At 39.6% G+C, this 21,560-nt stretch overlaps 1 protein-coding gene across 1 annotated transcript in view; it reads right to left on the bottom strand.

Annotated features, from left to right (window-relative positions):
- Positions 1 to 21,560, bottom strand: part of TNRC6C (trinucleotide repeat containing adaptor 6C) — a 103,248-nt gene that overhangs the window by 14,196 nt on the left and 67,492 nt on the right. The window contains 9 exon segments of the mRNA XM_054221149.1: positions 3 to 86; positions 1,473 to 1,595; positions 2,021 to 2,167; positions 3,420 to 3,569; positions 10,197 to 10,342; positions 10,552 to 10,609; positions 11,253 to 11,333; positions 12,556 to 12,722; positions 13,793 to 14,002. Coding sequence (XP_054077124.1) covers positions 3 to 86; positions 1,473 to 1,595; positions 2,021 to 2,167; positions 3,420 to 3,569; positions 10,197 to 10,342; positions 10,552 to 10,609; positions 11,253 to 11,333; positions 12,556 to 12,722; positions 13,793 to 14,002 — 1,166 coding nt within the window.

Genomic DNA, 21,560 nt, shown 5'->3' with positions numbered 1-21,560 from the left:
ACTTGCTGCTCCTGTTGTCTCATGGGTCCGGAAACATTACGCTGAGCCTGTAACATCTGCTGCTGGATTTGTAAACGTTGGTACGCCTACAAGAGAGAAATGAGAGGTCAGAGGTCCTAACACCGATAATAAGCCCAACAAGCTTGCTCTGGTAATTATAAAATAGAAAACAGAAACATTGGAGTTTTCTCAAAACAGTCAATGAAACAAAAGTAACCATCTTGTTAGAAATCTATTTTATAATACATTGAAGTCCAGTGTTTGTTGGGTTTTTTTTAAACCAAACAAATCAATAAAAAAATCTGATGAGTAAAGTTTGTGAGCAGTAAGTGGCCATTAAACACAGGAACCTTTTTTTTTCCTGAAAAAATTGTAACACAAAGCAAAAATTAAAATATAAGTTTATAATACTATTCAAATAGGATAAATACCAATAGTTATTTTTGTTTTGGCCATTTTGAGTTCTGACAACACTTTGTATTTAACCAGTTGTGCTGTTTTATTTCAGAAAAATTCCACAATTTTAATGTGGCTAACTGGGCAGTTAATTCCCCCATTTTCTCCGCGCCACCTCCCCCCCGCCCTCCCCGCAAGGTGTTTCTCTGAAACATGTGAATTTAAAATCCAAAGGAGTTGTGTACAGATATTTTTCAAGGAGCTGGGTACTGTTCAAGTACTACCATGGCATGAGATCAATGCTTTGCTCCTCAAAACTAGGAAACATAACCAGAAATAAGTAATAGTATCAAACACTGTTGCTAATAAAAAGAGTTTGCTGATCTCAACGGGCTAGTCAATTAAGCTAGTTTGTCATCCTCAATCTCATGTTTAGTCCTAGCAAATACAGACTTACTGTTAGCAGTATCTCTTCTTAAAATATTCTTAAAATCCAATTAAATATCTTCATACACACATACATATATAAACGTAAAATCTACATATATAGCAAAAGAACACAGCTTTAAAAAAAATAAGTAGTTCTTATCATACTATGTGTTTAATAAACATTCCATTAATTACAGGAAATTTACTGTACACTTTATTATTTAGCGAGGCAACTGAAGGAAGTTCTGCAGGTAACTCGGGTGGACCAGCACTGCCAAGATTTCTCTCGTGTTGTGAGACAGACTTCCCAGTTGGTCCATCAGTTGCACACGTTGGCATGTAATACACAGATCCGCGCTCTTTAACAATATACTGTGTTACTCATACCAGTACAAGACAACTGACTTTTTAGTTCCACTGATCAGCTGTAAAGGATAATTATTCCACAAATGACTATTTATAAAGCCTGAGGCAAAAAACATGGTTTTGTTTCTTTGAAAAGAAACCCCACTAAAGAAATCAGCATCTGATTGTTTTAAAGATCTGTCACGTCCCTTTAAAAATTTAGTTAACCATTCTCTTATTTTATCTTCATGCCTTCAATTCTCATTTAGAGCTTATTTGCCATGTCTTGTCTTTTAACTTACCAGCTGCAGCTGATAGAGCTGGTTCAACATCGTCATATGCTGAGGATTATTAATTGGCGAGGTTAACTGTGCAGGGCTGAGACCAATGTTTTTTGCTGCAAACTGCAAAAGCTGTGCTTGAACCTAAAAAAGAGCATTGTATTAAACATTGTACATTTGCTTTTAACACCGGCAACTGTGTAAGCCATTAATAAGAGTCACAAGGCATCAGCTGGAAAATATTACTATTACCAGAAGTAATACCATGAACTATCAAAAAATTAACAAGAGGCTCTAATACAAATCTTAATAACCATACTTAAATGTCCATTTATACAAAAAGAGCTTAGAACAAACTCCTCAGCTCTCTAGAAAAGTTAAATTTTGCAAAAAGGAACATGCTCACACAGATAACGTACAGAGCATACATGCTTAGTGGCTAGTAAATAAATCACCCCAGAGCCAAGCAACAGTAGCTGCAAAGCCTCAGGAGCATGAGAGAATGCATATGGAGAGGAGAGTGAATATGGAAGAGTCCCAGGGAAAGAGAAAGCTCAAGGTTGTCTAACCTGAGGGGATAGAAACTGAGGCACTTGAGCACGAAGACTAGGCTGGGATGAATTAAGAGGTTGCACTGGCGGTTGCTGCGGCTGTTGCATGGTCCTGGCTTGTGCTGCTCCGCTATTGCCAAACATACCCAGATTGCCACTCGGTATCTACAGCAGGACAAGACAGACGTTGGCATTTCAAGACATTACTCAACATATAACCTGGAAATTACTTATCTGTGCAGTCTTTTTCCTCAGTGATCATGACAGGCACGGATGAAGGCACCAGTAGATATAGACTGCATTGACAACCAGGTTCGCAATCGCGCATGGCGAAGATGGCCATGTACCCAACATCCCAAACCTCCAAAACTTTGTGCAGATGCCCGAACAAAAGTTGAAGATAGCTTTTATAAGGATGCCTAACCCTACCGGGTCACAGGATGAACAATGAAAAGTATTCACCAAAAATGTCTGGATTTGTGTAGCAAGGAACAGGAGAATGGAATCATTAAACTCAGAGCATCCCAATCCTTGAATTATCTAGGCAGTTTTTATACCTAGTCATTTTACAAAGCTACTGATAATGGACATGCTATTAGTGCAGCCTCCGCTTCTGAAAGATATGCTTAATGGACAAACATTGCCTTTAGAAAACTAACTTTAAAAGAGTATCTGTAATAAAAGCAACTGTAGAATGATACCTAGAGTTTTCCTGTGTTGTTATTTCTTATCTTTGCTGGAACTTCAATTTATATGGCAAAAGTAACCTTTTCATAATCAACAGTAGTTTATGAGCTCTCAGTCTCGTGGTGTTTACGAATCTTCCCCTCCTTCTCCTTTCTTTGCTTTCCTGTCTCTTTCAGCATGTTCTACCCAGGGGCCACAACATCCCTCTTGCCACGATGCTCCATTTGAACAGAGGTGCAAGAAGTGCAGTTTCTTTCTCACCAGCTGTCAAAGCTATGAGTTGTCTTGACACTTACAGCAGGAATAAAAAAGCCCCCATCACTTCTCACCCATCTCATCACTGAATAATTATGCCAGCCAGCAAAGACGAATTAGAGCAATGCCTCTGCCTTAAGAGTCTGTGACAATTAGCAACGCCTCAAAAAAGGAAGCCTCACATCAATCAAGGCAGAGCTATACCAGGGTTCAGTGGTATAAATCCACAATACTACAGTCTCTTCTCAATGGACGCGTATAATTAGCAGGCTAATTACAACTAAGCAGTTGTTTTATGTCCTATAACGTGAAACGTTTACACAGCAGGTAGTTTCTCCACTGATATTTCACGTGAATAAAGATGATGGACACGCTTTCGGTTTAAAGCACTGTTTTCCCCGGGGGAAGCGACGGGCACAAGCAACGAGTCCCAGAGAGCTGAAATTCAACTTGGGACCTCCTCCAAGAGCCTTACCTGTCTAGAAGAATTCAAGTTTTGCATGCCCAGCCCTGAGGCAATCCCGCCCAGGGTCTGATTAGGGAGTGCACTGTTTGAAAGGGGGAGCTTCAGGCTTGGTGAAGGCAAAAATGGTGAAGTAGTGGGCTCTTCCACTAGGCCGCCATCCTGATTGGAGAAAGAAAGGGTGAGCTGCGTGCGGCGCCCAGGAGCAGACAGTGCACAAAACAATGTCCCATGGAAATGTAAGAGGGCATGGATGAATAAAAATATTTAAAAAAAAAAAAAAAAAGGTATGAATAACAGGGAATGAAAAGTATGGAGTGAAGGGAGAAGAAAGAGAGAAATAGGATTAAGGTACTGTTTGTCTTTACTTTGTCGCACTTAATCCACAAATGCACAATCACCCTCCCCCGCCTCTCCAGAAGGAAAGGAGGGATTCTAGCAACCGATCGCAGAGCTATCATGCGGCCATTGCCTCCGACCCCTTTAGATATTCTCCTCTCTTCTCCACCAGATTGAAAGCTGGAAATGGAGGAGACCCGGCACATTTCAGGGAAGTCTTCTGTGAGTTCGATGAACTCCCCGCAGCGGAGCACAGACATACACACACCGCTTTTGCTAACCCAGAACTTGGGAAAGGCCAGATCAGCTTATTTGGGTATCAGTCTGCCTTTGGTTCCACATCATAGCTCTGCTCTTAAAAAAGCGTTTTTGCATTAATCCCTTTTCCTAACTGAGACACATGAGCCTCTTTTAATATTCACATAGCACTGAGTTATTATTATTCACTATGAAACATTACACTCTTAACGCACCCAATGAACACAAAAATACTTAAAACCAATAATGATAATGTTGTCTGCGCAGCCTTCCTAGGAAAGCGATTAAGACGCTGCCTGAACGCCCCCCAGGAGGAGGCAGATTTTAGCAAGACATAAGGAGCCCCCTCTGATAACCGGGCTGTAAGCAACCGTGGTTGAACACGGATACAATGCACAGAAGGCAGCCCCCACGGGGGGCAAACAGCAAGTCAGAAAATAAAATAAATCATATAATCCCCAATCAAACAGGTAGGTGTCTAGCTAGTATTACAGTGGGGTACCGAGTTCTATCTCAAACTGTGCTTTGATGTCTGGGAAGCCTGCGGCAAGCATGATCAAATAACACTGTGTACAAAGTAGAGCTCCAAAAACAGGCAGAGTGAAAAAATCTTTAATTTGCAATGTGCTGGACTGGTGCTTTTCAGGCAATATATTCATTGTAAAGAAAGGTTTTTAAAGAGGTGAGGAGCTAGGTTATTTCAACCAATAAATTCAATGCCCCAGAAGATTGTGAGATACTGACAAACCTCCTTTGTTAAAAAAGCAACCCAGTTCGCTAACCAGATACCCAAACAAACAACCTAATGCAGCAAGCACGCCCGGTAAATTTTATGTTCTAAGTTAATCCTGAAAAATGCATTTTCAACAGCTCTCCTTTGATGCAAAGAAAAAGTTGCTTTACTATCAGGCAGAGTGACACTTGACATGCTATCTGACTATCCTGACGGGGACGCTGACATTTTCTAATGATATCCCCAAGGCCTTTCAGCTCAAGATATTTTACATTCTACTGGACATCAGTCACACTCCACAAACAACTGCAGCTTGCATGACAGTAACAGGTTCAAGGATTTCTCCTTAGATCACAGACATATGTTTACAATTCTACCCTTCCCCCTTTAAAGTGAAAATAATTTCAAGCTTGGTGCCTGCTCTCTCCTTCAGATGCCATTGTTTCCTACGCCAACAGACCTATTGACCATGAAAGACCACGCAGTCCCTCCCTGCCCCCAAAATTTATTCGAGTCTTGTCTCACTGACATTATCTTTTCCCTCCTTTTGGAACCAGTCAGTGCCAGGACGGTGGAGGACAAGCCCCACTGGAGACTCAGGCATCTAATTTCCAGAACAGGCGGGCTCTTGCTGCAAGGCCACCTTCACAAGTGTGGTCCTTGGCTGGACTGCAGCAGATGTCTCCTGTGGCAAGTTTATAACACACAGTTCACATTCACTTTGTCCTATTTTTTTTAATTTCAACTTATCCTAAGGTGCCAACTGTGCTACACAAGTCTGTGGAGCTGAAATCAATTCATTTCACATAAAGCATTTTAGTTGATCAACATAAAGTACTCCTCAGTCACTCTTGACCTAGACTGGGCGATACCTTTACTGCTGACAATGGTTTCTGACCCATTATTTTTCAGATTGCTTTATGTAATAATTGTATCCTGAAGAATAGTATTTTCTGCCTAACCTTTCCTCTTCAGTCATTTTCTTACAAATTTATGTTATTTCTCCCTCAGGGTAATCAATTAAACAAATCCCCTACACCTGAATCATCAAAATCATGCTCAATCCGGCGCTGCATTTAACTTTTTTGAAGGGACTTGACACAACTGTAAAATCCTTCCGGTAGCAGGATTTCCTTCTACAGTTATCTAACACAAAGCACCACACTGGTTCTCAATAATACATTACTTTTAGGACTTTGGAAAGTCTCTCCCAATAGTTTCATGAACAAAATATGACAGACTGCAAGTGGCATTACTCAAAGATTTTTTAGCCCTTTGAGATACGGACAATTTAGCAGAGGATTCCTGGAATCTTTGGCAGTCACCTGCCAACAACTGCCACTTCATGAATCAAAACGTCCCAACAGACAGATGCGAGACTGATGAATTTGCCAGAGGTCTTTGTATAAAGTCAGTTACAGAAGTAGTTAGTAGAAAATACACATTAATAACTTCTTAAAACAGAAAAAAACTTTTCCAAAAGAGGAAGTTAAAGTAATAAAAACTCACCTCAAAATAAGTTCCCTTCAAATCTGACGGGGGTTAGGTACAGACAAAAGTAATTTGCCGGAAATGCAATACTCAAACAAGTACTCATCATTGGTATTTTTAATTTTGAAAACATGGGAATATGAAAGAGGTTTCCAAATTTGAAAGTTCAAAAAAGAAACAATCACTGGATCATAGGAGGCAGAGATGGAGGAAAGAAGAAGAATTTCAGTCAACCTTAAAATTCTAGTGATCACCTAATTGCGAGGCCTACAGAAGTGATTTTGCATAATGATAAAATATCCCGTTCATTATGCCAAAGACAAAAAGCAATCACACTCACCAGAGACAAATGGGATCAGAATGTGAAGGACAAGGTTGAAAAAACCCAACAAACACTATGCTCGAAACAGAAACAAGGAAAAAGCCTAGTCGGAATATTTTTGAAAGACCATGATTGCGGTCCACAGGCACCAAGACTTATAGACCTGGATTTCTCAACAGTAGAGAAGAAGAGCTGATCAGCGAATAAGACAGTAGTGAAAAGGAGACTTAATTTCTAAGGCGAGAGTTTCAGCATCTCCTATATACTCAAGAATTTGGGAGAAAGTCTGGAAGGAGCATCAGGGCAAAGGAAGACAGGACTCTGCTGGCAGTATGAGAGAAAACATACAAAACCAAAGATGAGAGGAGGAAGGAAAATGAGCCTGCCATGGAACTGAAGCTTCACAGAAGGCAAGCCTGAGCGACTGTCAAAGCAGGCTGATGGTACTTCAGAGAGCTGACCTGACTTTTGATCACTGACATCTAATACAACGGCCCAGAGTTCAACACTCACATCTGATTGTGCTAAAAAATTACGTGACACCTCTGTATGGTTCAGGATTTTCAATGATGGGCTGGTCAGCACAGATCAGCAAACCACCACATTTTTCTTCTGCGCTTAGAAGAACACTCGATAGGTGGAGTGGGAAGACACACCAAACTTGAGTCCCAGTACTCAGGAGTGGTACCCAAACCAAATCCCTACACTTTAAGAAAAGATCTTTGAAGCACTCTGGGCTAATTTCCAATATTTTTTAGGATGCTTCCAAGGAAAATCTTACATGGTTTTCTTACAAATTTGATGGCTCCAGAAGACATCAGGTAACATCTTCAAGCAAGCCTGATACCTAAGTACAGCATGCTCCCCACCAAGCATAAGTTAACGTGGTTGAGATCACGTATCAGGGTACTGCTAGGCTGGATCTTTATTTCCTCAAAGCCATTGGATTTTTTCCCTTCTCCTTTTATGGTGCTACAGGGCAAGATAACATCCTGAAAAATAATACAATTAACAAAGCACTGAGCGCCAAAGATTGACTCAATGTGACACAGAATAAAGACTATCAGCAGCAAGCATGGAGGAACAAGTGAAAGCAAACGTTCAACGGTGATGTTTAGCTGCACAGACCACTACTAATCCAGAGGGAACAGGGAGTTCAACGGGTCCAGAAGCAAGTGTCAGGGCTGGCAATTCTCTTTCCTCAAATGCATAAGGTTAAAAAAAAATAAGTAAGCGCTGGCTTTACCTGTCAGACAAAATGCAGGAGAAAAATCATGGAGTCTCAACGCAGGTGAGCTGAGAGCACCAGCTAAGAAGGAGTAGTAGCAATGAGCACACTAACCCAACTTACAATTTCATGAAGAGGAACCTTGCATAACTTATCAAAGACTCAGCAAAGCGAAGCAAAAGGATAATGACTTGACAAGACATTAAGTAAAATAAGGAATGTTGGCTGGAGTGCTTTGTGCAGCTGTGCAGAGAGCTTGTTCACCGACCAAGGATGACCTGAGCAGGAAGTAAGGCAGCTCCAGGCTCATCCTCTGAAATCATAACTCAAAGGGGGAAAAGGTTTTGGAGAAGAGGAGTTGCTCTAGTAGCATGAGCTGTAAATCTGGAACTAACTTCTTTGGAAAAAATATCTATTCTTATAAGAATAGAGTAGAAACTATATTTGTTTAATTCACTTAGCAAGTTGCTCAACACTCTGATAGCTTAACAAATATAGTTTGGGATTATTTCCTTTGTTATAGTAAAGTCACTGTGACAAGATTATGCCTAGACTGACAGATTTTACTTGCTGTATGAATATTAATGATTTTAGTACTCCCTTCTCAATAGTTGTGTTTAACATATGTTTCCATAGTTATGCATCTTGCCGCACATAATGCATCTCTCTCTCCGGCAATAATTTTACTGCTCAAGATATTGTTACTCTAGAAAATAAAAGGTTAACTGGCATGCATGCATGGATTTTGTGAGCTTCATCAGAAGAGAGATCTTTCATTTGACATATTCATTAAAGTCTGCCATAAGCAAATAGATTTGCCATAGCTCAGAATGAACTTTACATGGAAGGAAGAGAAAAAGAAGGAAGAAGAGCCAGGTTGAGCCTTGCATTGTAGGAAATAGACAATCAGTTTAGTCTGGTTTAGGGAACAACAACGTAATGGACACCACATCATTCCAACAGAAGTAGGGAGCCCAGAAAGAACAAATGTTATTATTCCCAAAAAGCAGCTTTCTTATGTATAATCTGTGGGGGAAACTGCCATGATACTAGATTACGCAGCACTGTGGGAGCGTGTGAACTACCACAAAACCTTTTGATATGTAAGGACCCTCCCAAAGCCAATTTTATATAGATGCTAATTTTTCCTTATTAATAAAAGTAACCCATAATTACGTAAGATGCATTTGTGTTTAATCAAACTAACTTGTTCACAGCTTGCAGCGTACCAGCACTAAAACTCAGCATACTGTTTAGACTGTGATGACAGCAGCAATAGTACTAGTTGTCGTTGAAAGGTCAGTGTTTATCAGATGTCCCAGCATAGCACCACACTAATTTTCTTAGCGCAACACCTGGGAACCTGTCACAACACAAACCATAACTTTAAGGATTACGCTATAGTTAAGACTATAAAAAAAACCACAGGGTGGAGGACTGGAAAGATAATTGTTATTCAGGGTCAGTAAAGTTTTTAATACAGTCTGTGTTAACAAGAGCAGATATTGTTACTGTCTCACAGCCTGTAAACAGCTTATGTAAAATGAATTGGTTTCAGCACAGTTTGTGAAAAGCACCAATTTCTGCATTCAGAAACCACCACCACCCATCTTTGTGAACATTTCAAATAACCTGTGAAATACAGAATGGCACCAGAGATTGTTCTTTCCTTATTAACCGTTTTCGGGGGGATTCTGAGGTGATTGGGTGGGTCAGGTCTTAAATCTCATTTCCTACTGAAGATCTGGCCGCGCTTTTCCCTACCATCCTTTTCTTTAGGCACTTTGAATCTTGGACGCCAGGAACTTCTGGAGCCTTCTCCTCAGCCATTAAATGGTCCAGGAAAATTTGTCATACGTGATCACAGAAAAGGAAGCGCATCAGAGACGCTATTTATGACTGTGCGTGTCTGCTCTTTGACTTAACAAAAATACCTCAGCTCCTCATTCCTATTTAAGTACTGAACTTTCACTGAAATCTATAAGGAGCTCGAAATTAAAACAGGAATTAGGAGCCCAGTTCTTGAAGATTGTGGCCTTGGTCCTGCCAGATGGTTAATTTGGGCAAGGGTCACTGACTGTCTGGACTCTTACAGAGCAGAAGGCTTTCTGTGCGCAGTTTCTTTGTTTTTCACATTTCCCTTTCTATTGCATTACTGATTCCTTAGTAAGTTTCCTTTTCAAGTATATCACTGGGGATGACCATTGTTTATTTCTATGTGGGAATCAAATCATTGGTCCTCTCCACAAGGACTAAATTCCCCACAAGATTACAAATGAGAAGAAAAAGAATAAAGCAATATGCAATTATTTATCACATTTCTCTGTACAGCTTGCTAAACAGAAAGTGGAAATCATCAATATTTCTATACCGTGTACAGTTTTGACTTGTAAATCACATTCTTATTTCTGAACTTACCTTGTCAAGGAAGGTGGGGCGGTCCATGGAAGACTCTTTGGAGATTGGTGGTGGGCGGCAGCCAAGGGGTTTGGTGACCATTCCATTATAGTCGGTCACTCCCATTCCACGCTTGTCCATTTCCACCTTCTTTTCCAGCAGAGCACCTTCACAGAGAGGGGGAATGCATTTAAAAAGGTGGTGCAAAGACAGTGAATTTGGCAACACTAGTTAAGAGAAGTAGGTCTCGCTTGCAAAAGCAAAAGCAAGAAAATAAATATTATCAAATATATCTGCATAAGATCAAACTCTCAGAATCATGAATGGTTCCTGTGTTGCTTTAAAGTAAAAAATAATTAGTTACACAGATACTTACTCATGGCCTGATCGAGATTCATATTGTTGCTCTTCAAGGCCTCTTCCGCTGGCTCTCTCTGCCAAAAATACAGATTACGTTAAGAGAAAATGTAAACTTGCTTATATGATTACAAAGCAAACTGAGAAAACAGACACGTCTCAAACACTGGATTTAGTATTTACTCAGCAGCATGAATAATGTCTGCGCCCATTTTTTTCTGCTTTTATCAATTCCCATGACAATTCAGTTAGATTCAGTTTGTCAAGTAAGTACCAGTTCTACAAGGTCAAAATCATACTGATCTATTGAAATTTCTCCGTGTTTTCTATGGACAACTTAAATATCACTATGATATTCCTTTATCTAAAAGAAACCCAGCTATACTCTAATTTCACCTGTTTAATAAGAAAAGGGGAACTGGAGTGGAATTATTACTGAAGTTCAAAGTAACACCTATTGTTATAAAACTCTGGACTCCGAAAGGTCTATAAATGTGATCACACAAAGTATATCATCAAGTAACCTCAGAAGGGGCTCCACTAGCTCACGGTAGATTTCTGAACCTGGAGAAAAGGTCTAAATGCAGGTAACAGAACTACTTCCCAGCCTGAAGAAGAGACTGCAAGTCTTTTTTGTAGCTACGGTCTGAAACATGGAAAGTCAGAACCACAAGCTACGAAAGCTGAGCCCCAGGTGTGGAAGCTATGAACGCTACTCACAGGGAAGCCCATGTCTGTGAGCTGTTTTATCAGACGGTTCATGATCCAGGCCTCATCTTGCTTGCTAGATGTCTTCATGCCCTTAGTAAATAAATGGGAGATTCCATTAACGGTCTGGATCCCATGTTAATACTAGTGAGATGTACATAAAATGCATGGTAAGTTTTTCTTATTAATAAGACATGCTACTGAAAGATATATTAGTACATTAATTTAGAAAGTATTGAAGAACCCTCCGAACAACGAAACTATGATTCTCTTCCCCCACAAAGTGTACAGATTTTATCTCAGCTGAATAGGTGTTCAGTGTACTATTTAGTATTTGATTTGCCGACCACTGAATTAAAGCCACCTTTGAATTAAAGTATTTCATTTTAATCCTTGGCAGAAAAACATAATGAAATCAAAGATTCTGAAATAGTACAACACTTCCTGAAAAACATACCCAAAAATGAGTTTTCAACCTTGAAGTTAAGAATGTTACTCAGTGTATTTTCTTAAAAACAAACAAGAGCGTCTAGATAAACACCTTTAAAAGATCTCTGTGCAGCTTTTCTATCACAAAATCCTTAAGAAGTCTCTTCCTTTCAGTTCTCCAGAAAGTACCAAGGGACAAGCGTGGATTTGTTTTGGGCTGCGGACAGTACAAGAAACAACCATACTTGATCAAATCACCGGCCTAACTGTTGGCTAACGGAATAACAAACAAAGCGGCTAAATGCATTCCCAATTCCTTTAAGTTACAGCCTGGCCTCGTCCTGAAATAAAGACTGTGCAATGGAAAAATTCCTAACACAATCGTCTATGTTCTTGGTTGAGTGCAGTATTAATACAAATTTTCTTTGTTCTCATACCAGTACAGACCTTAGAATTATCTATTTGTTCCTCACAAATAGGAAATAGATATTTTTTGCTGAACCACTTCATCACAAACTGCTATTCGCTTTTCTATCACGATGCAAAGTGCATGAAAGCCCCCTTAACGCTTTTTCTGTTTCTGTTAATACATTATCATTTCTTCAGAATACACGGAAGCTTATAAAACTCAGAGAAAACAAAAGCAACAAGAAAACAACCTCCCGAAGCACCAGACAATGCTTAAAGTCAAAGATCTCCCACTTTCCCCTGTAAGCAGGTAGGCTGTACTTGAACCACTGTAGTGGCAAGCTGTGTTTGTGTTCAGGCGTCAGAGGTCTCATTTAAGAGTTCAGGCATAATGCAACACAAAATCTGTGACCACTTATTCTAGAAATGTTATACTAATTCCACTCTTTTCTAGAGAGCACCTTTATTTTTGTCTTACCTTTTGAAGTCCTTTCTTCGGGGCGTTCCCCCACGAATTACAGGAGGAGCTGCTCTCTTGTGAAGCAGTGTTATTCCACATATCTCCTTCTTCATCTTCCCACTGACTAGTACTGAGATTCACTTCATCCCCACCACTGCCCCAGCCTTCTTGCATAGATTTTGAAGCTGGAGGGAAAGGAAAGGGGGAGACAAAAATTCAAATTCAATTTCCTTTTACGCCAGTATGCTGACATTTGAGTATTTCCAAGTGATACAGAAGTTATCAAGAAGTTACAGAAGTTCCAGAAGAACAAGGAACCAAAAGTATGACCACGCACTTGTTAAGTGCTATTTTGCTTTCAATGAATCTCACCATCACATTCTTCGGATTAAAGAAACCAAATTTCGAGGTCACTAATGGTCAGAAACTTGTTCCCATCTCAGAAGAACGGGATCTGAAAGGAGCATGGCTGCAGGGTACCCTTTACGTGAAGTGATGAGGTTGTGGCACCTCGTTATGTTTTATTCTGTTTACTCTGTTTAAAGCTGATATTATTCATTTTAAAGCCTCTCACTCCTCTGTTTAGGTCTTTTGAGCCTTCTACCCATCTCTCAGTATTGCATTTTGCAGGAGTGAAGCGTTAAGATTACCACAGCCAAACCAGAAGTCTAACAGAAACCCTGTAGCCATCACGGCATTTAGAGATGGAGGATTTTTATCAAATAACATTAATTAGGAATTGTGAAGCAGTAAATAGTTCAGCATGTTCCTGAACCTGTTAACAGTTTTAACAGCTGAAGAAGATATCCACCCCCTCGGTTTAACAGAATAGAGAAGTTATGACAGTTATTCTTAAGTGTTTCTTCTCCTAACAAAATCAGTCCTATCTTGACTGAGCTCAGTTGCTTCTCATCCCAATACAGGTTTCTCTTAGGCAGCAAGGGATAAGCACTGTTTCACATTCTTCTGCGCTTTTGTAGTTTCCTGTATCTCTACAATTTATACTATACCACTGTCAAAGTACACAAAAATACTCTAAGGAATATCTCTAAACTTACTGGATCGATGCACTATATTCATATTTTTGCCTAGAATACCAGTGTTTGGAGACACCTAATGGAGTTTTAAGAATGAAATTATTAAGATTTCAATGCACAGAAACCCGTAAGTAGTGCTGTTTAAAAATACTGCCAGAAGCAAACCCACTTTGCCCTTTTCCCCAAACCTCTTATGACAGCGACACCCACACACGTACCTGGTTTGCACAGTGCTGGGGCAGCAGCTGGAGCATTTGTTCTTCCGTATGTCCCTGCCGGCTCGGCAGGATTCTCTCCCCACCCTGTACCACTGCTGGGGGGCTTCCCCCAGGCTGAAGTGCCATTATCAACTGCAGCAGAAGGGGATGACGGCTCTCCCCAAGAAGCTTCGGTCTTTGTGTGGACAGTAGGCATTTCTCCCCAGCCTGCTGAAGCAAGGGGAAGGAGAGGAGAAGTGATGAGAGGAAAGGTTTCTTTTGTCTATAATTTCAAAGACGGACACTGTATTAAAGTCTTTGCCTGGAGAGAGCATGCATGAACCAGCAAGTAGACACAGTGACTCTAATTAAGCATATTTTAAAAATCCCTTTGATTTGGTCTCAAAAGTCTTTTTCTTAATTGAATCCTGATGCCAAATTGTCAAGATAGAGTATTTTTCAACATAGCCAGGAGCAGCCATGCTGCCCCGGGAGCACCAGTCCTGGTCCCAAGGGAGCAGCTCCTTCCGATGCCGCTTCTTGGAGCAGAGCGGACAGGGCTGGGGGAGCGCTGGCAGCAGTGTGCTGTTTGTGTTCAGGACACCACGACCCAAAGCTGAGCAGGGCCTTGCTTCACTAACACATTTCCGGCTATTTTAATTCCTTTTAACTATTGACAAATTATCAAATCTCTTTTCTCATGCCCTATGAGCAAGAGGGTATTTGTTTTTTGCCACTCTCAACATAGATTACATATGTTGTACGCATTCCTTAAAGCTATTACAGCTCATGGCTGACTGTGTTCGCTACGTACCCCTTCATCACTGAGTCTCTACATTATAATAATTATGATTTTTAAAGAGAACTAGACAAGACTGCAATTAGAATCTATAGACAAACCATAAGGAATGCTAGGCAGAAGTCACTGTTTTCCTACAGAGTATTATTTTAACTCACTGAAAAACATGAGCTACTATAAAGGAACTCTTCTTAGTCTGGCTTGGCTTGAATGTAATGCGCTTAAATCCATATGACACCGATTTTAGCAGTGAAGTCAAATGTGCCAGGAACAGCCATAGAGCTTCTAAGTCCTGAAGAGCAACACTGACCAACACAGCAAAAGCCTTGATGGAATTTAAAAGGAACATACCCTTTTAAAAAAAAATTTTTTTGAAGAGACACATTTGGATCATAGATGGAGTTCAAAGTACTTTTTAAAAGTATACAAAAGAGACAGACACATAACAGGCAAGAAAACAGAGTTTTTACATATACCTGATATTAAATTGTTTTTCTACAATTATCACAAAAAACCCATTACATTACATAGCAACCAAGATCTCAAAAAGTACTGCAGAATTCAATGTGCTTAAAACTTCCACTGTTACTTAGGATATTAATTCAAGAACTTGCCCTCTTTTCATTGGAGATCAAATATTATTAAGTATGGGTATTTTATTCTGATCAAATATTGCCTTGCCAAATCTGTGACTCCTAGTGGCTCACAACATGGAAACAGATCTGGCAAGAACGAAATCTGTGTTGGTGCTACCCAAAAAACCATTACTGTTTCTAACAGATTTTCGTAATTTAATGACTAGATGCCTACTTTGCTGCTGCATTATTTCTTTTTTGCTCCCCTGTGCTACCTGCAAAAATACTCTGGAAAGATTTCAGAGAGCAGAAACGTAACATTTTCTGCACAAACCGGACACCTAGAGTAAGTTGAAAATGGCAAGGAAGTTGCCATGAAAGAACTTTATTTAATAGAGTACCTTGAAAGCCATTAAACTAATTAGGCAACAGTGTAACACTGCCTAATGCTGGAACAGGACTTCTTGCTAGACGTCTCTGCAGGACTGACTCATTTAAACAAAATTTCTGTTAACTAGAGACTGTAGGCAACATACACCGCCGATAAGGACTTGGACACCGGCTAGCAGTGAAAAAAATTCCTTTCAAATATACAGGCTCATATCTGTCCTCTACTCCAGTGTTACTGTATTACATATTTATTTTGGGCTCTATTTCTTAAAGCAACTGCAGTACTGATTGAAGTGTTTATGACATGAAACATATCCAAACTAAGCCTGCATGTTCAGGAACACGCAGCTTAATAAAGCTTAATACCAGCAAGATTCATTGTGTTTTAAAACATATGCCTGAAACAACCCCAAATTTGTGTTTCATTAAATTGATTTCCATTTCAAACAAAAATACCGTGTTCTAAGCTGTATCCGTGTATCTTAAATTTCTGGCTATTTTGAAGTGTGTACAGAAGACAAACTTACGCTCAGACACAGATACGTAAAGAAACAAACCTCTGCAACATGACAACTTCCTCGGTGTTGCACCGAAAATACTTATGCAAACTTTCTGCTGGTATCTTTAAGCCAACTTTATTTAAGGAATGCGTTACTTGAATTTCTGCCTCGCTACTCAGGAGGCAACCTTGTAAGACAACTGTGTGCCTTTAATCATATTGGCATCTGAAAAAGATTAACTGCAGGCAAATGAAACAAAAAAATCATCTCTAAAGCACCAACTAGAATACAAATACAAATCGAGAGAGCGCAGAATACGAACGTTTCCCTGAGTTCATGCAACCTACACTGAAAACTAAATAGTTTAATTTATGAAATCAACCTTAAAACATAATTCATATATTGAAAAGGCAAAGCGTGCCAGGTTGTAGAATAAAAACTCAAAAGAACTGGTCCTTCTGTTGCTCTTTGCTATAAATTCAACATTGATTAAAGACCACAGATGTGTCCAAAGTTATTTTGAGTTAAGTGCTTTAAATGCGCTGAGCAGTAAATAATACGGGATTACAAATAATGAGGGAGCCAGCCTTTACTAAAAGATAATACTTGCAAGCACGTAGAAACAAACAAAATGCATCAACTGAAAGTTTTCAAAATTGTCTTAACAGGCCAAATTAAGCACAGGAAATTTGTAAGTAAAACCTGCAGGATGCTGGAAAAATAACTAGTGCAAGTGCAGAAATTAACCTCTGTAAATTGCAGAGTACTTCTCAATTCTGAGCCTGATTTCTCCTCTGTGGTAAGTACCTGCTGTCTTAACGTTAATCTCTGTGCTACCTCATTATGATTCCACAGGACTCTATTTTAGAAAATTTAAAAGGTGAATAAAGTTACATTTTTGACTGAATGCTACAAAATTCTACAAGTGAAAGAAGACATTGACTTTGTATTCTCCAAAGGATCCTCTTTTTTAAACAAGGGGTTTTTTTCCGCAGTTTTTAAAATAATCCAGTAAACTTTGTATTTGAAATGGGCACAGGTGGAATATTGGTTCAAAGAGTCTGCAGTGCCAGCCGCTTCCCTCCGGCAGCGCGATGCTCTCCAGTACCACCATTTACCTCCCGCTAAAGGTGGCTCAGAAACAGCGTTAAGTGGGTTGAATGAAAGTACGAAGCTACTTTTAAGTTCCTGTACGCAGCAGTTTGGAAGGAAAACACCTTCCCAGTGGTCTCCAAATCTGAACCTGCCGAAAATTTTAAAAAATTCTGCTCAGAGCGAACTTACTGTTTTCTTTATGAAAATAATATGAATATAGGCTTTCCTGAGAAAAAGCCTTAAAAAACACACAGATCTGCACGAATGTTGTTTTGCAACAGAACAAGCCCCGTTCTTTGGCAAGAAAGTGAAGTTTTAATACTGGAGCTTTTAAGCACTCTTAGAACTGCAAGAAACAAAAAGATCACAGTGAGTAATAAACATGGACACATTGGCAGAGCTTTGTTTTATAGAAATAAAAACATAATTAACATTGGGCCTCAGCCAACAGGAAATCCTCAAGGGAAAGTGAAATGTTAACTAAGCTATGGCAGGATGCAGTTGTTTTCCCTCAAAATAACCCTATAGCCATTTGGATGGCAGAAATTGTTTGCCTTGAAGTTGTTTGGTCCATGATAAATACCAGAGCATACGACTACAATACAGGCAAACCACAATATTAGGACCTTATGTAGATAAAAATGGAAGAAAAAAGGTGGAAAACAGACTGTTTACTAAACAGACACTAGTTACTCTGCTAATAATAGAAAAGAAATAACCTATAGGGTGTGTGTGTGTAAAAGGGAGGCTTTTTATATATATATATTTTTATATATATATATATCTCTATATATATTATTTATTTATTTATTAAGAGTCACCTGTAACCCTTAACCTTTCCAATTCCTTATTTTCTGAAAGGTTTCCAGTTCATGCGGTGGAGCTCCATGTCTTCTTATAGCGCTCAGCATTAGGGAAGCTCTAAATTCAGCTTTCAGCAATGAGATCCCCCTTGTGTGGAAACCAAGGGCAGGCTTTTCATGTCCCCTGGCTGTCCCCCAGAACCTGGCTGTTAGAGGGCTCAGCACCCACAACAGGACTTTGGGTTTTCACATGAGTGTCCTAAAGGGGTTCAAAACCGACCTAGTTTCAAATGCATTCCGATGAAAGTTCAAACTAATGAAAACGCATCACTTGTGCTCTCTGTTTCCCATAAATTACATGCTATGAATGACACAGAAGCTGCCACTGAGACAATGGCACTGGACTATAAAAGGAACAGAGAGCTGTTCAAAGCTTTCATAATTTAGACCTGGTTCAGATTTTTTTAAGCCCCTTACTCTCTAGGAACCACAAAGACCTTAATTTTCTACTGAAAATCTCCATAGGGATGCCCACATTTTCTCTTGTCGTTTCTTTTCTGAGCTGGAGGATGGGCGGTCGGACCCCCCTCCCCAGTCTCCAGCTACCCAATGGGCACAGGAAAGCACCGAGCCCACTCAGCATCCGGAGAAGGATCTGGTGCTGGTTGGGATCCAGAAATCTCTCTTTTCATCATCCCTGTTTGCAAAACCTTTTCTCACTTCCTATTCCCCTTGTATCCAAGTTGCAAGAGTTAAAAGTGCTAGTAAGAATTAGGCACAAGTAATTTAGATAAAAATTGAATCTAAATCAAAACCACTAGCTTTCTGCTCGTCTTTCTAAAGAGCTCACCAGCGGTTTGGAGCAAGCTCCTATAACCAGAAAAGACTACGTTTATCACATTATCTATCCCCCTTTTTTCCCCCCAATAGAAAAAGAAGCTCCTCAGAGCATTATCCATTTGCATCAAGTGTGTACCAACATCTGTTTCCCATCAATAGCTTTTAAGTTCTGTATTCAAAGAATCTTGAGAACTTCTGGGAATGGGTGACAACTTGAATAACAAGACTGTAACTTGGCCTCCACTTCTGAACTAAAATACTATAAACTTAAAACCCAGAAGGGACTGCTGCTCCTTTGTGAACTGTTAGCTAGTGCTGTATGGCAAAATTAAAATCTATTTCTTTGCTTTCAGGATGTGTGGCTGTGCCATCTTACAGCTACACCAGGCTTCCCACTAATACAGGAACACAATCCAGCGCTCCTTATCCATGATATTCCCTGAATAACCAGGAATGATAAATATGACTGGCAAAGTACATCATGACCCATGCAGGAGACAGAAAGCCAGTGGTAACTACTTAGTTCAAGCGTTGTAAGATTTTTAGATGAGCGCTTAGCCCGTGCCCTATGGCACAACCTTTAATTACACAATCATGTTTTGCATGGAAATACTGTACATGGAAAAACATTGTTGGGTGAAATTTGGTTGTGGATTACAGAAGTCTCCTGGCTACAGGATTCTCGTCTCCTTTACTGTAGAGGTTGGAAATGCATAGCCAACGGCACAGGGAATTGGAGTAGGAAAAAATAAGGTCAAACAGCCCGACAACAAATTGCATGTTTGTATCGTAGGAAAGCCGCCCATTACTCGCTTCTCATCTTTTAGCTGTCCCAGGTGGGACGTGATTTGTTGATGTTAAATTTTAAGTCCGTGTAAATTCCCACAAAGACCAACAGGATATGGTTCTACAGCTGCTATGTGCTACATGCAATGTTAAAAACAGGTCTCCTGCACTTTGAATGGGGAAACCAATAATGCCATTTTAAATTACACTAGCACAAGACCAGCCCCTCTCAGGCAGAGTCAAAAGTAAAGATGGGCATAACAAAAAGACGCATGGGACTGCTCCTAGCTTCCATTTGCAGATTAGACAATAATCCTTCAAAAATATTTCCATGTATGGCCTTTATATCTGTACCTACGTACAAAACTGTAAGCATATGTAAGCAAAAATACACAACAAAGGCCTTATGCCCTCAATAACTTGATCTAAATTTTAATATCAAAATTGTATTTTAAATCATCTTAACTATTCCTCAATTTACCCTCTCCCTCACATGCTGTGTTATATTCTGAGAGCTGTTTTTGCTTTAGTATCTTAGAATCTTTCTAATGAACATTTCTGCGAGATGCACACTGCTGTCATTTAACCTGGCCACGTGGCAGCCTGAGCGGATGGTTACAAGTTAATGAGCAGTTCTCTGACTGCATAAACACATCACTTCAAAGAAACCCTTCCTTTGCTACCGTCTCCGGAGGAATCACTGTAGGTTAACACCAGTTTTTAAATTCCATTTTCAAAATCTGAAGGACTCGGAACCGTTAAGTTCTCCTCTGTAAGGTGTTAGATGATTTGAATAGCATTAACAATACATTGCTGTATATGAAAAGTTTTACAAGCACTGATGTAATAATCCAAAAATCACCTTAATGAAAAAAAAACCCAACAACCTACCACCCAAAACCCCACTCAAAAACCAACCAAAAACCCACTTTCATGATATCTCCACTATAATTGTCACTTTCATGTGTAAAGTTTTAAATATAGATGAAGTAGGTTTAAGGTAAATGAATTACAGATCACATATGTCAGACTGACCAAGTACAAAACTATTTAAAGATTTCTCCTTCTGGAGCACACACTATTAAAATAAATACTCTCAACTGTTAAAATATTAGACCAGAGTAGGGAACAAGAAACTATTTTTACACAGACATCACAGTAAGTTTGAATTGTTTCACAACATCAAAGAGAAAAAATGCTGGAAATAAGAGAAGTAGAACAAACCCCACTCAGAGAAAAACATGGTTAAAAAGTCAATATTTAGTCATGACCAAGACGAAACAAAAACCTGGAGAGAAAAATCAGATGAATAATTTCAAAGAGCACTGCAAGATTAGATTTATTTTGAGAAGTCTGTGGTCATGATGTAGAGCAGGGCTGCTAGTACCTTTTATTTAAATACCTCCCCCGCTAAGCATTTTTCTTATTTTTTCCCCATTTTTATTCCTTGCTGCTTGTCTACAACAGTACCTCGTCTTTGATTAGAAAAATTCCTAGATGCCTAAAACCTTGTCTTTGGAACACAGCTGAAGTTAAAATAACTTTTCCCAGCCACCCCGAATATTAACATCTTTAACCAATCCAGCTTTATGAGAATCCCATAAAAGTCTGGGATACTACCCGTGCTGGAGACCTGAAGTACGGAGGAGAACCATTTCTTCATAAAAGACAACAAACAGAAGACAGGAGAAACAGCAACAGCATAGATTCATGCAACCCTTAAAAAAAACATCTGTTGCCAAGAGATATGGGTTGCAGAAAAGAAACAGATGCACGCTGTCTAAACAAGAACAAAGACTGAGCAATGGTAACGGAAGACAAGTAAGAGGGGAAAAAAAGGTTAGCAAAACCACCCCAAACTCTCAAAATGGTTGAATACAAAGTCACTTAAACTGTGGAAGAGCTGACAAAATAAATACCAACAATGTACAGATTTATTGACCAGGTATTGTTTCAAGCCTTTCTTACATTCACTTGGACTATGGAAGCTGGTGACAGGAT

Source organism: Rissa tridactyla, chromosome 15, assembly GCF_028500815.1.
Source record: "Rissa tridactyla isolate bRisTri1 chromosome 15, bRisTri1.patW.cur.20221130, whole genome shotgun sequence".
NCBI lineage: Eukaryota > Metazoa > Chordata > Aves > Charadriiformes > Laridae > Rissa > Rissa tridactyla.
Note: the sequence above shows the minus strand (reverse complement) of the source record. Positions and strands in the feature narration are given on the sequence as shown.